Source organism: Vicugna pacos, chromosome 5 (assembly GCF_048564905.1).
Source record: "Vicugna pacos chromosome 5, VicPac4, whole genome shotgun sequence".
In the NCBI taxonomy this organism is placed as follows: domain Eukaryota; kingdom Metazoa; phylum Chordata; class Mammalia; order Artiodactyla; family Camelidae; genus Vicugna; species Vicugna pacos.
Window position 1 is genome coordinate 65423125 of NC_132991.1, and position 23582 is coordinate 65446706.

A 23582-nucleotide genomic window follows, 5' to 3' on the forward strand; every position below is an offset into this window, starting at 1 on the left:
GAGGCGTGGTTGCCTGGAAACCGTGGAGCCGCGGTTCCAGCCTCTGGGTCCCGGCTTCACCATGGCCAAATTCGTGCTCGCTGGTGAGTGATCCCGGCGTCCGTCCGCAGATTGCTCAAAACACCGACAACAGCTCACCTCCTATGACTTGGTAGTGATCTTCTTAACTGGCTTCTGTCTTAGTAGCTCCAGCCTTTATATGAACCGCCCAGGCTTTCTTATGCGGTCGAAGACCTTTATAGGGCAGTGAGTGTGTGCAAAGCACTGCCAGACACAGGGGCTGCAGTGGCGGGGAAGAAGACACATCCTTGCCTTAGAGGAGATTTCGGTCTTGTGGGGTACAGAAGCATGTAAACGAATAATTTTGATATATTGTGATTAATGCTGTGAGGGAGATGTGCACAGGGCTCTGGGGAGTTACAAGAGCTGATTTGTGACGGTTTGGAATAGGCAGGACATTCCAGATAAAGGCACAGAAGCTAGAAGTCTCATGACCTCACGGAGGATCTGAATATGGAGGAAGTGACTGTACCTGGGGCTGGAATGGAAGCAAGAGCCAGATGCAAGCAGAGGTGTTTGAACGGTATCTTGAAAGCAATGAGGAGTCATTGAAAAATTTTAAACAGGATAGTTTCTCAATGGGCTTGCATTTTAGGAAGCCCACTTTGTCAGCAATAGAGGGGAAATGTTGGAAATGTCGACTGACATCCAGAAAACCACTGAAGAGGCTTTTACTGCAATAGGCTATTATACCTGCCTCCTTTCCTTCTCAGCAAGTCCCCCCCACCCCCCAAAGTAGACTACTCTTCAGTTTCCAGGTCCTCCTTCCATCAATCTGGCCTCACCTCCTTTCACCAAAGTTACCAATGACTTTCACCGAAGCCTGTCCTTGTCTCACTTGACCTCTTTGATGCATTGACACAATTATCTCTCATTTGGCTGGAAACCTATTTCCTTTGTTTCTTTATTCATTCAGACGAATATTTTTGAGCATGACAGACTGTATTCTGGGAAGACAGTGGTAAACACATGTACAAAGAATGTTGCATTTGCGGCATTGGCAGGACAGGTTACTTTTACCAGGCTAATTTGCCAAAAGCAAAGTAAGGCAAGATAATTTAAGACATGAGCCAGAGAGTGGTTTGAATTCATGAACAGTGGTTTCGAACTAGACAGGGAGGCTAATAGACAGGGGGAAGTTGAGAGGGGTTGATGACTTAGAAGTCACCATGAAGTTGAAGAACTCTAGACTGGGAGTAAGTGGGGAAGAATGCTATAGATAAGGTTCTGCACTTGGCCCCTGCCCCCTATCAGACACTCAATCCTATCCACTTTGGTGGCTTTAACTCTGTATGTTGATGGCTGCAAAATCTGTATCCTAAGCCAATTCATGAAGCCTGCTGTTCCAACTTAGAAGTACAGCTACCTGCTGGTCATATCCACTTAGATATGCTACAGATACTTCTAACTGTTCTCGCCTATAATTAAAACTTTTTACCCATGATTTCTCTCTAGTAAGATCAGGATCATCTACCCAAGCCAGAAAATAGAAGTTATCCCCAACTCTTCTCTCTCCCTCCACTTTTCCTTCTCCCAAAACCCTCAGATCCACATGTGATTTTACCACCACTCCTCATTCACATTTTGACTTGCGTAGCTACTAATGCATGGTTCATTATTAGTGGTTCATGTGTAATTAGTAGCATGGCAGTCTTAGAGAAAGTGAGGACGAAGTTAGCGCTGGAGGAGAGTACATTTTCAATGGTCTTTTTTTCCTTTCCACATTTTATTACTTACGACTCTCACCTCCTATGAAATTTGTTTTGTTTTACCAGTATAATAAAAATTAGAAGTTTATATGATGGTATTTATAACTATATAAAATATAACTATGTGATTAATTCTGTGACTATATGACAAATACTTGTAACTAAATGATAATTTCCATGTGATGAAAGAAAACATTGCTAATTTGAACTCTTTTAGGTAGAGCAGATTGCCCATATTATGCTAAAGCAGAACTTGTGGCAGATTATTTACAAAAGAATCTTCCTGATTTTCGGATACATAAAATTACACAACATCCTCATGTTTGGGAGGTAAGAAGCCTTTGCAGTTTGTTGAATTCACACACACATAAAAATGTTTTCTAATTTAATTAAATGTTAGCTGATGTATCAGATAGCTTTCCAATAATGAATGTTCATGTACTATTGGTATTTTAATACTAGTGAAATAAACCCATACGTATCAGTCTCAAAGCACTATTTATATTTTTTTTCCTAGTACCTAGTAGAGCGAATGAAGCCCTAACTAATAAGTTGAATAAATTTGGCTGTTTTTTTTTCTCCCAAGAATCCAGGTAGCTTATATTAACTTTAAATTCTCCTTAACATTGATATCTAATGACATGAAAGACTTGTTTCTTTGATATACCCTTCACTGGGGACTGTTTCCCCAGAAACAGACTGAGATGGAAATTTGGGAGAAGGTGTTTCCTTTATGGGGGAGTGCTCTTGGGAAGAACATCCTCGGAAGGAATGAGGGCAGCAGGATTGGGCAGCGTTGCCATCCACCTGCGACAGAGAGCTCAGCCAGCCCTACAGGGATCACTGAAGCTGGGATGGCCCTTCAGAGATACCCCCAAAACAGGCAACGGGGCCGGGCTTTTGTGCTTCCACAGCTAACAGTTGTTGGATATGGGCTGCCCTGGGAAAGGGGCTTCACCTTAGGCAAGGGAACATCCTTTGGCTAGGATCTGGAGAGAGACTCAGCACTGAGCCATCAGCAGCCAATACAGCTGGTGGTGGAGGGAATGAGTGCCTTGGTCCTGAAGGAGGACTGGAGACTACACGTGACAAGATCTGCTCCAGTTCACCAGTTGTGCCTTTTGGATCCACGTGCTCCATATAGTAAGTTCACACCATCCAGGAACAGCTCTTCCAGAATTCTGGTTGGCATCTCTCTCTGGGGAAACTTTGCAAGAGGAAGTTTAGTCAAATGAACTATATTCTCCATTGTACATCATTTCAGCACGGTAACCAACATGAGTCACCTTTCTTCTCTACTCCCTGTATTAGATTCCCCTCATCCTCTGCTGGTCCAGGTGACTTACTAGGTGCAGTGACTTAGACCTGTGTCCTTAAGGGTCTGGGCCCGCATCTCTATTCCCTTTTCAGGATGTGACTGCTGCATGTGTCCATTTGTTGTCAACACTGAGCAAGGCATTTCCAAGGATGCCCCCAATGGATCACCTAGCTGCCAAACATTCTTTCCTGCCCACATTGGGTAACAGCTGCCCTATGTTCTCCTAATCAACAGGGGGCAATTTCCTTGCTCACTGGTCTCTTGGCACAGGAGCTCAAAGTGACCATGTGGCAGCCATAGCTTAAAGTTTGATGGAACTCTTCCTGTTAGAAGCACCCCTCACGCTGGGATTTAGAACCTCCAAATTCACAGAGTTGAGGGTTAGGGAGTGTGGGGAACCATAAATTCCCTCCATGGGGCACTGGAAGTGATGGTAAGCAGGGTCACTCTTAATTCCACCCTTGGCTCCTGGATTCAGGTATTCTACTTATTGGGGCAAAACTCTATAGTGACTTATGGTATATATTGCATCCTGAAAGATGATGCCCCATCCTTGCAAAGTGCTGGTGCCTGTACCTCCAGTCGGCTGCTCCATCCCTCTGTCAGGTTGCTAGGTGGTACAATATATGATAGGATCAATGGGTCCCCTGGTTACATGCCCAATGCCACACATCCTTTACTTTAAAATGGGTTCCTTGGTTCAGAGTGAGATTATGGAAGATCCCATGTTGGTAGGTTAAACATTTTGTAACCTTTTGAACAGGATGCTGACCAAAGTCCTACAAGCAATAAAGGCAATATATGTTGATTCAAATCAAGATGAATCACTGCTCTTTTCAGGATAGAAGGGTCCAATGTAATCAATTTGCCACCAAGAGGCTGGGGATAGTGCTGTTAACAGGAGGTCAGTGTTGGTCTCTGTTAATGGCAGCAGCAATGGCTAGATCAGCTTGGTGAGTGGTAGCTTGTTTACCTGGGCCATTGCATAATGTCTGACATTTTTGTGTCCCCATTGTGCCTTCAGCTATCCAAGTTTTATTTTTATTATTATTTCTTTTCAGCTGTCTTAGTTATCTCACTGCTCAGTTGCTGAGTGCTTCTTTCACAATAGATGGGCACCGCCCCCTGGCTTCTGTTATTTCAGGATTCTATCATCCCAACTGCCAGGGAGTCCAGCTTTATAACAGCATGTCCTTTAACAGCCATGGTCCAGAATGGACAGCCACACTGGGCTTCTCAGTGATGCTGAGAGCCCTCTCACCAATGCATTCCTTATCACTTTGGTGAATGTAGTGTCCTCTGGGCCCTCTGGAGAAAATAGTTAACTAGTTTATTTCCAGCCTTCCAGAGTAGCATATCTACTCTGGCATATCCATGTTTCTAAGCTTTTTGATCCCGTCTTCCTTAGTCTCTCATGATGGTTCTGACATTTCCATTTTATTTCATCACTTCCTGCAAGCTTTGGAGAGCCATCCTAGCAACATATTCTCTCTATCTTTTGAGGTCTTTGTCAGTATGTATGCTCTTGAATAGCAGAAGAGTGATGCCTTCTGATAAATTCTCCCTTGTCCAACTTTGTGTTCCCTTCTTGATTCAGCAACCTCAGGGTCCAATCCTATACGTATTCTCCCAGCTCCTCCTAGGACATCAACATGCCCTGCTTGGTGCTGAAGGTCCTTTGAGGTAGAGTCCCTTCCCTCCAGAGGCTCAGCACTCCACTGGTCAGGCTATGTTGTGATTAGAGGGACCACAGTGGAAACATCTACAAGGGGAATTCATTTCTAAGATTTTATTTGTAAGGTAGCCTCATTGCATCAAAGACAATAATGTTACCATGTACTTTACCCATAGCAGTGTTGCCCTCTGCCTTTGTTCAGATATTGTCATTGGAAACACACCTACCAGATAATAATGATTTAAACTTTTTCTAATAAATGCTGTCAGAAACCCCTAGATAACTTTTAGCTTATTAATTTGATCTAAACCATATAAACTATACTTTCATATTTGGAAAGGAATGTCAAATTTATATGGCCCTAAAGCCAGAAACATCTCCTATGTTGGAAGACTTGGATTCTGTTTCTAAGCTAGACACTTTCACTTCAGGTCTTCTCAGCAGAGAGCAACTTTCAGTACCTTTATTGGTCTGCAAATTTGAAGTCTATCCTTGTTTACTTGATTAATTTGTAACAACTCTTCACTATTTCTGTGTTTGTATTTCACAGTTTAAAGATATCTAAATTTTATTCTGTATACCCAGTGGTAGTGAAAAAAAAGTTAATATTTTAATGTTTGAACTCTAAAGTATTGAATTGAATTCTGAGGCAGATCCAATGTATGATTTTTTGTGGAATATCATTCAATAGGAGTGGCTGAAAGCTTTGTGTGAAAAGAATAAGTGGAGTCACAAAAACTCCCCCATCATCTGGAGAGAGCTGCTGGATCGTGGAGGAAAGGGTTTGCTTCTGGGAGGATACAATGAGTTCCTGGAGTACGCCCAGGTACGCCAACTAAGCCGGCTTGTCTGTTCGAAACATTATTGTTCTTTCACGTCGTTTTATTTTTCAAATGTTTTACTTCCTGATGTGTCCTCTAAGCTCTCTCTTTTTACTGTATTCAAGCTTTAAACAAAACCTTTCCATTTTAGCCATTGTTGGCTAATTGTCTATTCTCTGCTGTTGACTTTTTCCTTCTCACTATTTAGCTTTATTATGGTGTCACCTCTAGCATGACGACTGAGCTGATGACGATGGTTGCTCAAGAGAACCTGGGGACACACATAGAAAAAGAGCTGGAGGAAGAATCCCTGAAAGGTCTCATTGGCCCCTTGCAGGTCTGGATCACCAGGTGGGACAGTCAAATCCCAGGGTTCGTGAGACTGGGTATTTTATATTCAGAAAGGACAATGATGTGGAGTAATTCCATGATGGAATAATATCCGAATGTCAAGTTTAAGATTTGTATGTATATTATGTGTACATAAAATATGTATATGCATATATATCCTGTAATATAGTCCCATGCCTGAGTTTTAGATTATATAATGATTTATTAATAGGTATGCAATATGCATGTAATATACATACATATTAAATCTAAGAGCAACTTTATAGCAAAGATACTTACTTTGCATCACTGTCTCCAGCTCTCGTCCCCTTGTTCTGTGTCTCAGGCCGTCTGCTGTCTGTCCTTCCGTCCCTTTCCCTTGCCTGTTTCCTCCCCTCCCCCATCTCACTGACCGTTGCCCTCTGCCTCTTTCCCACTTGCCAGAGCTGTCCTCGTCCTTAGCTTTTCCTGATGCACTCGTTCTCAGTAAGCTCGCCCCCCACACTCTCGCCCCATCTTACTTTTTCTCCTTCTCACTTTCACTCCTGGTCACTCTCAGCCATGGGCACACGCAGTCCCTGTCATTGCTTTTTCTCTCCATCTCTGCACTCTCTCTCTCTCCTGCTGTCCATCTTGCTCTGTCTACACTGCCCCACCACCTTTCCTTTCCCCACCTGTGTCTCACAGTGCCCTTCTTACTACATATGCCTATATCCTAATGTAGAGGCTCATCTGAAAAATTATTATTATGAAATATTTCAAATGCAGAAAATAATTGAGATTGAACCTAACACCCAGATTTAATAAAGATTACATCTGCTTTAGATATTTTTAAAGGATTAAAATGGTACAGATGCTCTTGAAACCCCCATTGCACCCCTCCCTGAACCCACTGAAAACCCAAAATGCCCAGATGCATTTCTGAACTCCCTCAGGGGTCATTACAGCTCTCAGTTGACAGCCAAGCTACAGGACACTCAGATACCTGCTGAATCATAGGTACAGATACATGATACCTCGCCTGGGTTGATCCTAGGCTTCTTTATAAGGACTTGGAAAAAATATTCCCTTCTAAAAGATGTCATTACTTTGTAGCTAAAGGTATGATATAGAAAAGAGCTATGGTTAAATGAAACTGATTTCCTTATCTTTTTAAGAAAAAAATGTAAACATGTAATTTGAGTAATATGACACAGTTCTTTTTAAGTTTTGCTTTCTGTGTATTCTATTTAATTTGAAAAGCCTTATAAACAGGTACATTTCTTACTTTGGGATTGTTTTAAGATGGCCAGAGCAAGGAGTTAACAGTGAGAATTTTTCTGACCTAGTTTTGATTTCTAGGGTTAAAAATGTCTGTACATGGAGGTAGGCATAGCTCAGTGGTAGAGCACATGCTTAGCATGCACGGGGTCCTGGGCTCAATCCCCAGTACCTCCATTTAAAAAAAGTCTGTGCAGCTGTGTATGCCTATTTAAGATATTAAATCATCCTGTTAATGCACATGCAGAAAAATGTCTATTCTTAATAAAGGCTGAAAAGGAACAAAAGATGTAACCATTCATAATCCAGCTTTTCATTTCTATTAGCGCATCCTCTCTGGCCTGCTACAACCTGATTCCCATCTTGACAAGTGGTGAAGTGTTCGGAAAGCATACGGAAATTAGCATAAACCTATTTGACCATAAGCAGGCAGAAGAAGATCTCAAAATTCTCATGAGAGAGGCTCAGGACCTGGCCTCGCCCATCCTCTGCAGTGTCTCCATCTGCACCCAAGCGGAGGAGGCCTTCCGCCAGGCCCAGGTGATCATCGTCCTGGACCACAGCACTGACCGGGAGGTGTACAGTTTAGAAGACTGCATCCGAAGCAGGGCTCCTCTGTGTCAGCTCTACGGGTCCCTGATTGAGAAGAATGCTCACGATTCCGTCAGAATTATTGTCGGAGGAAAAAGCTTCGTGAATCTCAAAACGGCCTTACTTATGAGATATGCCCCAAATTTCTCCCGCAATATTATCGCTGTGGCATTGGGGGTGGAAGGCCAAGCAAAGGCCACGCTGGCCAGGAAACTGAAGACAACTCCCTCATGTGAGTGAGCTCCTGTTTCTGTTTCTGGTTTTAAACAGCACGATTTCAGAGCATCTAGAAATACTGTCCCCTCTAAAGCCATTCGGGATATCTGGACTAGAAAGTATGAAACAGATGCAAAGAACTTCTGATTGTGTGATTTCACTACTGTGCAAACATTTTTTTTTACCAGCTTTTATGACTATCTGATTTTTCCCATCATTGTAAAAATAATTATAAAAATTAACAAAGATTTTAAATAATAAGATTTATATTTCTGAAGTAGTAATTTGAAACTTAATATTCCATTTTTTTCCCATGAAAGTAGTCAACTAAGGTAATCAGTGTTTTTAAAAAAAATACTCAGCGCTCTGTTCAAGTGGCTCCACTCCACTTCCCACCTGTGTGACCTGGGGTAACTAACCACTTACCCTTGCTCTGCCTCACTGTCCTCATCTGAAAAAGGAGGGTGTTAATAGCACCTATCTCCTAAACCTGATGTGAAGATTCAAAAAGAGACTATTTCTGAAGTGCTTAGAGGAGTGCCTGGCACATGATAAACATTCGCAAGGATATTAAACTTGTTAAAGGAATTATGGTATCTGATCAGTTTCTGCTCCTTGTAATCTTTGAACTGGTAGACATCAGAATCATATGAGGATGAGACCGATTCAGGAAATGGGTTGTTGTGTTTAAGGGGGAATGCTGTATCTGAAAATATTTGTCATATTTGACAGATGGCAGCTATTTGTGCCCTTAGATGGAGCCATTGCAACAGAGTCCGTTGAGAACGCAAGGAAGTGCAAGGCATTCCCTCAAGCAAAATTGGGAAGACAGTGAAATGGGAGCCTAGAATGCTCTAAATCAGAGCTATAAAGGACTTTGGTGAGCCCCTAACACATTACAGCAAGAGCTATATCGTCCATTTCTTAACAGCAAAGCCTTAGGACCATGACTTCTGGCATTCTTGCATACAAATCATTAGTGTCTTACCCCAGCGTCAGTGCCTACCTCAGCCAAATGGATACCAAAATTATGCAGTAGGAAAGGAAAACATTTCCTAATCATTTATCTCTTATCAACCTTATATGTATACGTATGGATACTGATTTCTCACAAAAGATCTATGATACACTGATAAAAGTGTCAAAAAGAGGCAGTGGTATAAAGTTTAAAAGAAGACAGGGGCTTTCAACCAGAAAGCTGCTCTTTTGTGGGTGTGGTGGTACTATAAATTCAAAGCCCTGCTGTATTCAAAGTCAATAAGCATAGGAGAAGCAAAAAGAAGGAAAGTGGAGCCAAGTTGGGACACAGAAAGAGAAACATTAGAGGGACAGCAGCCAGAGTGGATTTGTCAGTAGAGTACCAAGGAGAAAGTTGGCAATGACAAAGACTGAGTTATACAATGTGACGTGAACTAGAAAAACCATCAAGGAGAATCATTCCGGGAAAATTCTAGACGCCAAGAGGGTAGCAAACCTTTTCAGGCTATCCATTGTGTTCAATTCACTCCTAACCCTGTGCATTGGCTTAGTTGGGACTCTTTCTCTGCAAATGGCAAAAAGTGCACTCACAGCAGCTGAAGTCAGATGGAGAGATTTTTTTGTGAGGAGAGCAGGAGGGGGTTCTTATTTCAGGCATAGCCGGATGCTAGGTTCAAATGATGATGTCAAGCCTGGTTTGTGCCCTCTCGTGGCCCATCACTCAGCTCTGCTTTCCTCAGCGTGGGTCTGATTCTCAGGCAGGCTTTCTCTGAAAAGTGGCAAAATGGCCACCGGCATCATAGCTTAGCTGCCCCAGTAGAAACAGATTTCTCTCTCAATTCTCTGTACAAAAGTAGCAGGCTAATATCTCATTGGCTGGGCTTGGACCACATGCCCTTCTCCAAATCAATCGCTGTGGCCAGGAATCTCGATCTAGGTCTATTGATAGATTTGAGGGGTGAGGACAGCCTCACTCAAACCAAATGGACTGAAATTGGGGGAGGCTAGCTATTTAAAGAAAAGCCAGTATACCATTAAAGGAAAAAAAGTAAGAAGAGATGCTAGGAGGAAAAAAAAAAAAGGCAGATGTCCACCATAATTTTCTCTGGCATAATTTAAGGCATTTAGAGTCATAAAGGGCCTTAAAACTGATAGGAAAAAAAATTTTCTCTACTGCCTGCCTTTGAACACAAGTCTTTAAGAGTATGATACTTGGAGGTGCTGCAGCCATTTTAGGACCAGGAGGGGAAGGCCAATAGAATAACATCTTTGAGCTGTCAAACAAGCACCCGTGTCACTGCCTACCTAGATTTGGTATCTGAAGAAAGTGAACTCCTACTAGTTAAGCCAAGTCAGAAGGATATTCTGTTCCTTGAAGCCAACAGCAATACAGAGCAGGAAAGAATTTAATCTCCATGATAGAAAACACTGTGACCTTATAAGAGAATTTAGTTTTTAATCAAATAAATAAGTTCATAAAGAACTTCGGATTTTCACTTCAGACACATTCCTAGAAAATCCACAATTATTAGACTTATATTAAATACCAATCTCCATTTCTCTCTAACCCCATCCTCATATTTTCCTTTGTCGTACATATTATGTTGTATATAGTTGTTTTCTCAACCACTCCCCTCCACGCCCAGAATATTGCAAGGATTTGGGCTGATTTATTTTCTTCTGAGCCTCCCATCTAAAAGTGCCTCACACCTACAAGCCAAGTCAGTAACTCCTCATTGATTAAGATGTTCCTCAGGGTCCTCTTATTCCAGCACCCTTATTCTGAAGGAAACAGAGGCCACCCAGAGAGTCAAGTGACTCGCTCAAATTGCCATTCCAGTCTGGAATCGAGGACTCTTTGTCAGAATCAAACCAGGTAAAAAGTTTCATGGCAAGCAGAGTGGTGCAGTTAGGACCGCAGTGATCATATAATTTTCATTAGCAGTTTCTTTTGGGGAGCATTTCAGTATTTCAGTCATATGCCCGCACCATCCGTGAGCATTATTCGGAATGGCCAAACCTGAGTGATTAAGGCGGTGATCCACATCATTTGCACGTTTTTACGGAGCAGAAACTTAAGTCTATTTTCAGTTTGTTTGTAAACGGACCAATCATAAAACAGTCACACAAACAGAAAGTAGGCTGCAGGCAGTTTTTTAATATTAATGTTCATTATTATGTTATTTTTAAATGTCTTCTCTTCACAGGCATCAAAGATGTGATAATTTGGGGTAATATTAGTGGAAATAACTATGTTGATCTGAGGAAAGCCAAGATTTACAGATATGAGAGTGCTGTTTGGGGACCACCTGACTATTCTCACCCTCTTTTAAGCCTGATTTTTGATAGGTACGGTATCTTTTTAAGTGAAGTATTCTCACAATATTGAATAAATGTGTAATAGCTGTTACAGTCTTTTAAATCATCTTAGAAATCTGTGTCCAAAAATAAGTTGACATTGTTGACACTCATCCTTGTTTATGCTCTCAATTGAAGAAACGTAGAGAATTCCACAGAATTTCAACTAGGTGGTCCCTGTCCCCAATTTATATGATTTTGGAATTATGAATGTTTATATTTCAGATTATCCTTAAAGTGGCTCACATATTCCATTAACATTATCGCTGAAGCAAGGATATGTAAAGTGAATCAAATTTAACATAAAGACAGAGATATGTGTCCAAGTTAAAATGAGTTGAAACATCTTTAAGAAAGAGGAATTATGATGTGAGCAGGCCCAGGCCACGCTGGGTGTTCTGTCCCAAGAGAGGCAGAATCGAGACGTGAGGAGGGGCACCGTCTCTGGAGCCAACCACCTGGGTTGGAATTCTCACATAACCACTCATTAGCTGTGTGACTTTACAGAAGTTACTTAACGTCTCTGTGCCTCGGGTTTTCCATCTGCCAGGTGGAAATGGTAGCAGAGTATGGGCCTTATAGGGTCATTGGGAAGATGAAGTGGATTAAGACAGGCAAAGCGCTTAGAACTGTGCCAGTCACAGTCACCACCACCATGATGAAAGGGCATGGGGGAGAAGAGGGAGGAGCACCCTTGAAACAGTTTGCTAAACTTTGCAGCACTTTCCCCATTGTAGCATTTCCTTTCCATCACTCCTTCCTTCCCTTCCCTTCCTCAGAGCATAGGACCTTCATCCATGCCTAGAAATTACATGTCCCTGGATTCACCCTCTTGGAAGCAGTTCCTCTGCGTTGCTCCTGGGGAGGGGCAGCGTCTCGAGCTGCATCATGCTGGGTTAACAGAGGCAGTGGTTTAACGCTTGCCCTGGTCCAGCTGGACCACTCCCTGAATTTAAACTTCAGATTATAGACACTTAATTGTTTCCCTAGTTCTCAGTGTGAATAATTCCAACATTTCATGATATTATTTTGTTTCAAACGAGGGATCCCACTGGTTCCAAGATAGCAGCTACATGGAATAAACTCTTTGTGATGAAAGTCTTTGTTCTTGCGGTCTTTGACCACTTTTCTGTGTTCTATATTTATGTTGGTGTGTTTTTACTTTGAAATTTCAGGACTCCTTTCTGCTGTATTCATTACTTTTCAATTGACTCTTTACGGAATTGAAGAAGGGGCACAGGAGCTCCTATTTCTGTCTCGTGGAGATGATTTCTTGTACATAGATCTGTTGACCCTGGGAACATTCTTTTTCATTTCCATCCCTTCCTCCATTGTAAAATTGTTTCTTTCTCTCCTTACAGTGAGTGGGTAAACAGAGACTTTGTGATAACTCTTAAAAATTTGACCGCCACAGGAAGACAATTTGGAGGCATCTTAGCTGCACACAGTATAGCCACTACATTGAAATACTGGTTCCATGGCTCACCCCCTGGGGAGATCGTGTCTTTAGGGGTACTGAGTGAAGGTAAATCTGGGTTTTTCATATCTCCTGATATTTAAAAACCTCAGAAAGGAGGGTATAGCTCAGTGGTAGAGTGTGTGCTTACCATGCATGATCCTGGGTTCAATCCCCAGTACTTCCATTTAATAAATAAATAAGTAAATAAATGAATAAATAACCCTAATTACCTCCCCCCCAAACCAAACAAAAAGGATATTTTAAAAAAACCCTCCATGTATGCCTTGTGCACCTGCTTTTTTGTCCTTACCTCTTCACAGGGTCTGTAAGCTATCTGGATTTTCACAATTCCATATTCATTCATTCATTCATACGTTCATTCAATTATCCATCCAGAAATGCAACAGTATTTTGTGCGCATGCTCTGGGCACACATACAGGGAGTAGGCCTGGCCTTTGCCTTTTAGGAAACCTACGACAGAGCGAAGGAGAGCCACAGACACAAATGAAATAGTTCTGTTAAGTTTTCCTCACGTGTTCCGACTGAGGAAGGGATAGCAAGGTCAATTTTAGGCAGGCGGCGGGAAGAGTCAGGACAGGCTTCATGAAGGAGGTGACGCTCCAGTCTGAGTAGTGGTTACCTAACAGACAGGTTTGGGAAGAACATCCAGGCACAGCGGCCACAGGAGCAAAGACACGGAGGCAGGATGCAAAGGGCATGCAGGACCCAGATCTTAGGGTACCAGGCAGCAGCGGGAATGTGGAAAACTGGCTGTCGAACCACAAGTACTGTATATATATTTTTACATCCTTACTATTTTCATCTGCTAAAAACTATTCAGAACACTTCTACCATTTTTGAAAAATAGGAGAGAGAGAATAGCTGATGCCCTGTGCTCTGCAGTTTCTAGCTACAGCGTCTCTTCCCTCCATGCTTTCCATCCTCCCTGCACAAGCCCACGTGTTCCCAGAGCTTCCGGCCTGGGCCTCGCTGCTGAGCTCTCCCCTGGGAAACATTGCCACCTGGATGTCACGCTTCACTTCAAACCAACACGCATCAAACTGAACCTGTTGTCTTCCTCCCCAGTCTGGCCCACCTCCTGTATTCTTTCTATTATTAGTGGAACCAAGATCCTCCCCATTGTTTCAGTGACTATGGTGCAGCTCAAGGAAATCTCCCAAAATCCCCCAAGAGAGAGTTAATCTCTGTCTCTCCTCTGCACTCCCATAGCATCTGTTCCTGTCTCAGCGAGCACATTACAGCCGCCTTTATTGATGGGATGGTTAGTTGCATATATCCCCCCTTAGAGTTCATACACCCTGAGGGCAGGGCCTTGGCTGGGTCTTCTTGCTGCTCCTTCATGGGTAGATACTCAGTGAGTCTTGTTCAATTGAAATTAAGGTGCATGAGCATCCCCAGAGTGTGAATTCAAATCACAGTTACTTTTTTAGTGAAATAGGCATTTAAAGCTTTATCTTCACTTATAAAAAGTTTAATTAATCTCTTTAGAAATTCATCAATAAATAGTGCAATATTGGAGCAAGGGAGGTGAGGAGCAAGTGATCATTGTGTCCCTGGAATGGTACCATGTAGGTAAACCCTCATCTATTGTTCGTTCATAAGACTGGCTCTTGACAGATAAAACACATTGTGAACAGACAACTTGGGACATCCTGTCCAGAAAAGTCTTTTAGATCCTGGTTTCTTGATTATCCTCAATATTTTGCCCTAGTGACAACTTTTTTGATGACTAGAATGGCAGGAATAATATTCTTATTTGATTGAGGCACAAAAAATGAGGGGCAATTTTATCTGAAGTTGCTCCGTTAGTAATAAGCATTATCAGTCTTTTTATTTGGAGCAGGCTTAAGCTGGGAACTGAGAAAGGCTGGGAAATCACTGACTCTTCTGCACCGCCTCTATCCCTTCCCTGTCCTCGCGGCGTAGCCACATGACTGCAGTAGTGAGAAGAGCACAGGCCAGCTTGTGCTCAGGGGCTTCCTAGGGGAACAGGGAAAGGCCGAAGAAGCAGAGGCAAAAGGAATCCAGACGAGATGGGAGAGAAAGGCTGTGTTAGTCCCCGCAGTAGAGGCAGGGCGTCCGAACCCAGCAGGAACAGAAGGGATAAAGAAGTGGTTCTTCCTTCCGAGAGACACCCAGAACAGGGAGTTGTCAGGACTTGGAGAGGCACTCAGTCAATAATTGCTGAGTAAATGCTTCAGTCTTCCCTGGGGAGGAATTCACAGAAATTTAGATCCACCATTATCATTAAAAATCATGTACCATGTCTATCCTTTTCTACAGTGTTACCAGGAAGGTTAATTTATCTGAATGCTTTTGTTTTGCTTTGCTCTGTGTTTGCTCCCTGCAGGCCAGTTTGGTATCCCCGAAGGGATCGTGTTTTCCATGCCTGTGAAATTTGAGAATGGAACGTGGGTGGTTCTTACGGATCTCAAAGATATTGAAATAAGTGAACAAATAATGACCAGAATGACAAGCGATCTAATTCAGGTAATGTCAGAATAGCTACAGGGGAACTGACTTCGATAATGGCCTTAAAACAATTCCCCATTTTGGTTTCTTTGTGGGTCCAATTTGCATCTTATTCCTAAGAACAATAAGGAGACAATACAAGTTTGAAGAAATCAGCAGAACACACTACTCATTTGGTTATATAATTTCTATACATTAGAGACATTTGTGGATGACTTAAAAATTAAGAATCAAAGTGGTTTTTTTTAATTAAAGAATGATTAAGTTAGTCATTGTGGTCATTTAATTCTCTGATTAAAAAATTTTTCCATAGGAGAAACTTGTTGCACTTGGAGAGCTGATCAGTTTTCAGCCATATCAATCAGGTAATCTTTTAGATACGATGTTTTATTGGGTTGCTGTTAAAAGAGTATTAAAAATATTTGTTCAAACTGAATCATTATTTAATATAGATAAGAATAATCCATGGTTCACCACTTTTAAGGTAAATCATTGAAAAAATAAACTGCCAGGTTTAGTGTGTCCTTTGAAATAAAACATCTCATAAGGATGCTGAAGGAATCATATCTTAAAAACACCATAACCTTATAAAGTTTGTGTGTGCCATGTGTATTAGTTCCCTAGGGCTGCCATAGCAAATTACTGCAAACTGGGTGGCTTGGAACAACAGAAATGTATTTTCTCATGTTCCTGGTGCCTACAAGATCTAACTCAAGACGTCGGTGAGGCCATGCTCCCTCTGAAGGCTCTAGGGAAGAATGCTTCCCTGCCTCTCTCTCCTAGCTCCTGGTATCAATGCTTGGCATTCTTCACCTTTAGCTGCTTCATTCCAAGCTCAGCCTCTGTTCGTAAGTCTGTCTTCCCTCCATGTGTGTCTATGTTTCCAAATCTCTCTCTCTCTATGAGGACATCAGTCATTGCACTGGGGGCCCACCTTAATCCAGTACGACCCCATCTTAACTTAATTATATCTGCTAAAATGATATTTCAAATAAGGTCACATTTACTGGTACCGGGGATCAGGGCTTCCACATGTCTTTTTAGGGAACATGGTTCAACCCACAACACTACAACTACTTTTAGATAATGTAAAAAAAAAATAAATTTCAAAAAGCTTATTTTCCTTCTTGGTATTTTCTCTAATCATAAACTCACAAGGAAGTGCTGTCATCTTTCTTTCTCTTGCCTTAAAGAAAATCTCATCTGAAATATGGAAATAGAAACAGAAATAGGTAAATTCACTTACGCAGAGTACTTTAGCCTGTTGAAAGCCCAGTGTTCCTTCCTTCTACCCGTATTTACGGGATAGCAATTTTAAGCCAGCACCAGGAGCTAGAAACATGGGGGTGGATAAGATAGACCTGTTCTTGCCCTTTGGAACCTACAGTCTATCAAGGGATCATATGTTCTACAAATGACTGCAGCTATAGGGAGTCTCAGGAATGAGAAATACAGGGTGCTATGCTGTGGGAGCTTATGCCTGGGGATGTGAGAAGAGAACTTGAGACAGGAAAGCAGATGATATCGTGTTTGAAAAACTGCAGCTTGTGTGGCCAAAGCCTAACAAGATGAACCTGAGAGACAGAGCCATGGCGGGTGGATGAGAGTCACAGAGGCTTCTGGGTGGAGAGCGACCCGATCAGGTTGTGATTAGTTTGGTGGACAGATGGGAATGAGGGTAGACTGTCTGCAGAGAGACTGGTATGAGGAGGGTAGCACAGTGTCACAGAAGGAGATATTACAGCTAAGGGTAGAGGCTGGAGAATTCTGAGACATGTTTAGGAGGTGAAATTATTGCGATTTGATGACGGACTGGCTCTGGGAATCCCAGAGGACTTGGGCTTCTTCTGGTTGAGCAACAGGGTGGATTTAGTGATATGGGAAAAGACAGTAAAGGATCATCATTTGAGAAAGAGAGAGAGAGTGTGTATGTGCCTGTATGCCTGTGTGTTAGGTGGGAGAGGAAGGGTGCAGTGTCAGAGGAGAGAAAGGGTGAGTTTAGTTCCTTACATTTTGATTCTGAAATACCTATGAAATATCTAAAATAGAAACATCAGGTAGAGAACTGCATACTTTCTGGAGCTCAGCAAGACCCGGACTGCAGTTACCAATTGGAAGTTTTTGACTCGTAAATACAAATGAGGCCGTGAGTATGATGGAGACCAGAGGAAGAGAGAGAGAAGGCCTGAGGGGACTTCACTTTTAATTGTTACATAGAGCAGGAAGAGCTGACAGAGGACTGTGAGGAAGGGGCTACCAGAGAGTCAGGACAGCCCCTGAGATCTCCTGTCATGGAAGGCCTAAAGGCAGAGTGTTTCAGGAACGAGAATTGGTCTACACTGTCAGATGCTGCCCGGCTCGGGTGGGGTGGGGGGTCAAAGAAAATGGGGCCTAAGAAGTACCCAGTGGATGTATGACACAAAGGTCATTTGTGACTTTGATGAGAGCAATTGTGGAATGGCGTTGTGGGGTGGGGTGGGAGGAGGGGCAGGCATGAAACCAGGGTGGGAGGGGAGGACCTTGGCCTTCGGAGCCACAGTCACGCTGTGGAGCTGGTGTGCTCCATGCTGTGGGGCTGAGGAACGTGCTGGGTGCTGAGAGCAGTGGTTGTTAGTTACATTCTATAATGTCCATTCAATTGGTCTTGACTCTGTCACCATTTGACTTTGCCAAAACACTGTTTCAGAGGTTCCAAGGTCAGAGTATTAAAAGTAATCAGAACTTTGCAGATTTTGGAGATCTCTGCTTATTACCATATCAATGAAATAATTCTCATATGAGGTTTGTTTAATCTTTTCAATTAATTTAATACTTAATTTCCTGACTTTTAGAAGCTGACTTAGCCAAAGAGGATAAAAAGACCACCTCACCCACCACAGATGACAATGAGGAACATCAAAAATTCTCAGATGGTAGGTATTATCACTTAAAAAAATGCCCTTTTTTATCCAAAGCTTAACATTGAATTTCAAAGAAAGGAATTTGATCATCTAATAGCCATAAAATGGGAGTTAAGTCTTTCATCACCCTCATCCTATCCTCAAAAATAAAATGATGGTTAAAATCTATTGAAACCTTTGAAGGATGTTTCCAGATATTCATTGAGCACTTCTATATGGTGGTCACTGTGAGAGACACTGGGGTCCACAGTTAAGGGAGCTGTGGCCACACAAACACATCTGGGGGAAAGGAGCCATGAGGACATGAAAAAGTGAACACCAAGATACACAGTGAATTAAAAAGCTCAATAAAACAGGACAAGGTAAGTTACAAGGAAAGAAAGTATGTAAGCAATCTAGAAACTCACAAGACAGGAAAAGATCCTTGTAATGCATGGAGGAGGAAATTTAATGACATCTTGAAATCTAGCTGGGACTTGAGATGGCTAAGGATAATCAAAGGAGGATTTATTTATTCAGAAACAGTGCTACTTCAGTCACTCAAGATGCAAAAATTCTAGAGATCTGCTGTACGACAATGTGCATACAGTTAATAGTTCTGTCCTGTACACTTAAAATTTTGTTAAGAAGGTAGATTTCATGTTGTGTGTTTATACCACCACCATCACAACAAAAGTAACTGAGTGGCGCTAGGGACGTAAGCATACGTCAGGTATCATCCTTGCTCTCCAAGTGCTCACCATCTAGTGTGGGAAACGCAAAGCAAAGCAAAACTACCATATTGAGAGGGAAGTGTTGTGACAGAGAGAGGCCCAGGGCATAACGGGACCACGTAGGGCGTCTCCTGCCACAGAGAGTATCGGGGAAGGCTTTCAGGGAGAGATGAAATGGGAGCTGAGTCTAGAAGGAGGAGTGGGAATTTCTTGGGTACTTTAGTGAAAAGGAGGGATGCCAGTGGAGGGGCAGGTAGGAAAGAGGTTGTGAAAGATGTCCCACCAGAAGGAAAAACAGGGGCAAAGCAGGTATGTCAGGGGATCGGGGCATGGCCAGAAGTATGGACCTGTGGTGGCATCAAATTAGACTCAGAAGATGATAAAGCAGGGCAGCTGGACTAGAACAGAGGATCCAAGAAGGATGAGGAAAACTGGAAATGAATGGTCGGCAGAGGCCAGCTGTTGTTTGACTGAATGGTGGGTCAAGAGCTCAGCAACATGGCTGGTGGGTGGCTGGACCAAGCATGAAGTAGATGGGGTCAGGCTTAGAGAACTGGTCTGGCTTCACCATTGGCCCTCTGGAAAGATGAGCAGGCAGCCCACATCACTGGCCAGAGGAGCGCAGTGAACTCAGTTCCAGCCAGAATACGTATCTTAAGAGGCCCAGTCAGATAGTATCTCTAGGTGTCTGGTGGCAGCACTGTGATCCTAGTTGGCCCAGCTGGGGTTGAGCAACACCCACAGAAAGGAGGGAGGGCACGCAGGCCCCTGTGAGAGAACTGAGAAAAGCTCTAAGATCTGCCACGGAGGAGCTGACGGGCAGCTTCCCAGGATGGAGGACGAAAAGCCAAATGGTAGAGTATGCATGTATTCCCAAGTCTTTGCATCAGAACGATGTAAGCTGTTCATGAAAATATGAGGTTCTTAGGCTTAACTAATTCATCATCTTAAAGAACTTCAGTGATGGTGAAGTTGGGAAAAAATTCAGTGGGTCATGAGATGGACTTAATTACTAGTATTTTCCCTGAACTGGAATAAAAGTGATAATAAAAGGGTAAGTTAGGAGACTAGAATAGAAAGAAAAAGGTAAGTAGAAAAGATACGAGAAGGGTATGAATAGATTAGAAAAGGGGTAAGTATTTTTTCATGCAACATTTTGTTTCATTATATGCACACATATGCATGTACTGGACTGTAATGTAAAATGCATTTTTTGAACACTGGGTTATAGTCAACAGAGTTTGAAAAGCACCCACGTAGAGCATCTCACAGGTTGTTAGTTATATTCTAAACCCACCATGTTTATCTAATTTTAGTTTCAGACTATAAAGATCTGTTTGCTGGTCTAATCCCAGTTGAAGAAAAAGATCTAGTTATGTCAGATGGTAAGTCAGTCGAGGGATAAAGCAATCTCTGCGGTGCTGTTGGTCACGACGCATGTCGTCCAGTCTTAGAGAATGACGTTGTGGTCCAAAGAACGTAATCCAGCAACCAAAGTCATTTTGAAATACTCCATTTCTTTTATTCATAAACACTTAGAAGGAGGGGTAAAAGATGGCAGCAAAATATGTTTTTTAAATACTGAAACTTCTTCCGTGTCATACTTATCGTAAACTCTCCCCAAATACTCTAACCTCAGCTGTTGCCCCTCATAGCTCATCCTTCCCACCTCGTCTCAATTCTTCCTTACAAAGTAGCTCAAAATAGCTGGTGCAGCAAGTCAGGATCCTCCCCAGAAGGTGGGTGAAAGGAGGAAACCAAGAAGGCCAAGTTAGAATTCTCTTTAACAGGGGAAATTGGGCATTTTCATACATACAAACATATGTATATGGTAGGTATTTGTGTAGAGCTTGCATATTTTCTAAATCTGCCTATACAAGTTGTGTATCCAGAAAATGGTAATAATGTATCTAGTCTGTTTCTGTCTTTACTACTTCTTTACCTGAAACTCTTTCTACTGGAGGGAACTGGCAAACACTGAAACACTACCAGCGATTTATTTTGTGGGGACGAAGGTTTCATAGGGAGGTTGGTAGAAAGATGCTACACTGGTTTGAGACTCCATATAAAAGTGATGTGGCAGCCTGTATCTTTCAAAGAGCTCAAGGCAGTCAGAGAAACTTGGAGTAGAAGAAAAAAGATTGGAGAAAACGAGATTTATTGCAAAAAAATCAGTGCACTTTAAATACTAAAAACTCTTTTCATTCTCTATTTACTGCAGGGGATTTTTTAGATCTGATTCCTCAGACCAGCTCTGAAAAGTCACACAGTCAAGAACACACAAATGGTAGGTGGTAGACAGACGTCAACATTAAAAAGTGGTCTTTTCTTTTATAAATGGAACTAGGTAGAAGAGGTCAAGTGTCTCTGTGATACAGTTTTTTTTCAGACTCTCCCAGCTCCCATATCCCCAGAAACGCAGCCTTGTTTGCTGACTCTCTAGAGCCTAGCTTCTGACTTTTATAACCAGGGCTATGATGGGGACAACCAAATCCTTTCCTCGGGACGAGTAACTAAGGAAATGGATGCAAATATAATCTGAAAGTCCAGATTTTCAAACTATGTAACTGAATTGTCACAATATTTTATGAAGACAAAGCAGATGTAGATTTCTTTGTGGTTGATCAGTCAGGATATTCACCCACAGCTTCACACTTTTATTTAAATGTCTGATGAAATGAACAAATCTATGGCACCATCCATTCTGAAAATGTACAGTGCGATGGGCTTTGGAGTGGGGCTAGCCATGGGGAATTAGAATGGGTGCACAGAGGAGAAGCAGGGCCAAAAGAGGAAATGGAACGGACAATACAGCTGCAAACAGAATTCAGAACGAGAAGCAAAGGAGCCAAGAGAGACTGTGCATCAAATAGACTAAGGTCAGGAAAGTGGTTAGAATTTAGCTCTGCTGTATGAAAGTATCTAATGATGATCTTGTGGTTTGATTTCCCTCACAGAAGCCCTCTCACACATACACTCCCTCAGCTGATTGAATACAGGAATCCCGTAAAGAGAGGGAAGAAGGTGGCCAAAGAAAAGCCAATCAAAACATAAGTTATTAATGTATTTTTAATTTGGTTATATCCTTCCATTTTCTTCCTTTTACAGATTCTGAAGGCAAAAGTGTGGGAGAGTAACAGACCAAATGAGACCAACTACAAAATTATTTGGTAGTGTAATAAATATGGAAAGACTCATGAATATCTATATTTACAGAAGAGTAATTTGAAAGATTTACTTTAGTCTGAGATAATATTATCTAGACAATTAAATAACAGCGACAGCACACATGCAAATAGTTAGTCATTTTGTGTTGCCTGTATCCATGTATATTTTCGCTTATTATTGCACTTCCTATAAATAGTTTGGTATCAACTGCTGTTTTTTCAAAAACTGCACTAAAATAGAATTGTCAGTCATTGCATCCTCACCCATACATCCTTCTGAAAGAACCTGTTCCTCCTGTAAGTCATACCTGAGACATAGCCCTAGGTGGCCATGCTTGCTCGTGTGTCCTTACCACCTTGGCCTCCATTGATTGGACCAAAATGGGCACACTTGACTCAAGGAGAACCAATCAGAGTTTTCTCTTGCTCTCTCAAAAAAAAAAAACTAAGAAAAATGGAAGAGTAAGTTGGTGTCTGAATGATGGTAATGGTAGCGAACAAGAGAAGGCCGTGAAGTTCTGCGTCTGAGGTCGTCAGCGCTGGTCAGACTCACCCCTTTCTCAGGACAGGGCTGTGTATTGTTTCCCCTTGGAGGTGCTTGGTGTAAGTACCATTATATTAGATCATACTTTTATTTTAGCCTAGATGGAATAGGTTCAGAATTTCTGTCAAGTAAATAACAAATAATCAACTTCAGAATTTCTGTCAAATAAATAACAAATAACTTTTTAATTTAAGCCCTTGTGAGTTGTGGTTTCTATTACTTGTAACCAACAAATACATCCTTATGTCTATGGCTGTATATACTTGTAGCCAAAAGCTACATAACTTGATAGAGAAATATCTCTCAATGTGTTACTGTTATTTGTTTTGGGGGAATGAATAAGAAATATATTTAGATAATTTAGACAGTTCTCCCTCTCAGTTCAAAAACCTGTACTGGCTTTCGTATCTTTAATACTCTCACTTCCAGTGAGTAAATGGCATCAGCCTAGTTCGGTCCTAGACTGAACGTTAACATTTCCAACATTAGCATGAATCGGAATCATCTGTTAAAAACTGATTGCTGGACTCCAGAGTTTCTGATTCAGGTTGTCTTAGGTGAGACAAGTCACAAGTCCCCAGGTGATGCTGATGCTGCTGAACTGGGGACCAGGCTTTGACAACCACTGCCCCAGCCAATGGGTAGCAGCCTCCTAAGTCAGCCTCCTCCTCAGTTCCCTTTATCCACATCTATACCCCAGACACTTTAGTCTGAATTTCACTCTGACCACAGGGTTCGTCTCCCCACTTACCAGTACTTTGTTTTAAGACTTCTTAATGCCATCCAACCTGGTCCATCAAAATCCTGTGAGCCTTGGGTTTGCTGCCTCCCCACCTTTGCATAGACCATGTGCCCTGCATAGAATCTTATCTCACTGAAGCCACTAGGTCTGACACAGTGGGGTGAATTTCCCTCTTTGGCCACATTATTTCTTTTTATTATCAGAGAAATGAAAATTGTGGAATTCCAACAGACAGAAATGGGTTAAA

The 23582-nt window shown here is 42.1% G+C and overlaps 1 protein-coding gene and 1 non-coding gene across 4 annotated transcripts; both read left to right on the plus strand.

Moving 5' to 3' along the window:
* The first annotated feature begins 2 nt into the window (after positions 1-2).
* MDH1B (malate dehydrogenase 1B) lies at positions 3-22786 on the plus strand. Of its 3 annotated transcripts, none has more exons than XM_072961385.1 (13): positions 3-83; positions 1987-2099; positions 5454-5588; positions 5792-5934; positions 7500-7996; positions 11166-11307; positions 12678-12841; positions 15148-15287; positions 15583-15634; positions 18101-18181; positions 20199-20267; positions 21104-21169; positions 21991-22786. In XM_072961385.1, exons 1-13 carry the CDS (start codon positions 62-64, stop codon positions 22017-22019), a joined length of 1653 nt encoding a protein of 550 aa, XP_072817486.1. In that variant the 5' UTR covers positions 3-61; the 3' UTR covers positions 22020-22786. The 3 variants fall into 3 exon arrangements, with proteins under 3 accessions (XP_072817486.1, XP_072817485.1, XP_072817487.1); XM_072961384.1 differs by lacking the exon at positions 3-83 and adding an exon at positions 440-583; XM_072961386.1 differs by lacking the exons at positions 3-83; positions 20199-20267 and adding an exon at positions 493-583.
* TRNAG-ACC (transfer RNA glycine (anticodon ACC)) lies at positions 12889-12959 on the plus strand. Its single transcript has one exon. It is a non-coding gene; the product is annotated as a tRNA-Gly (tRNA).
* Positions 22787-23582: the final 796 nt, after the last annotated feature.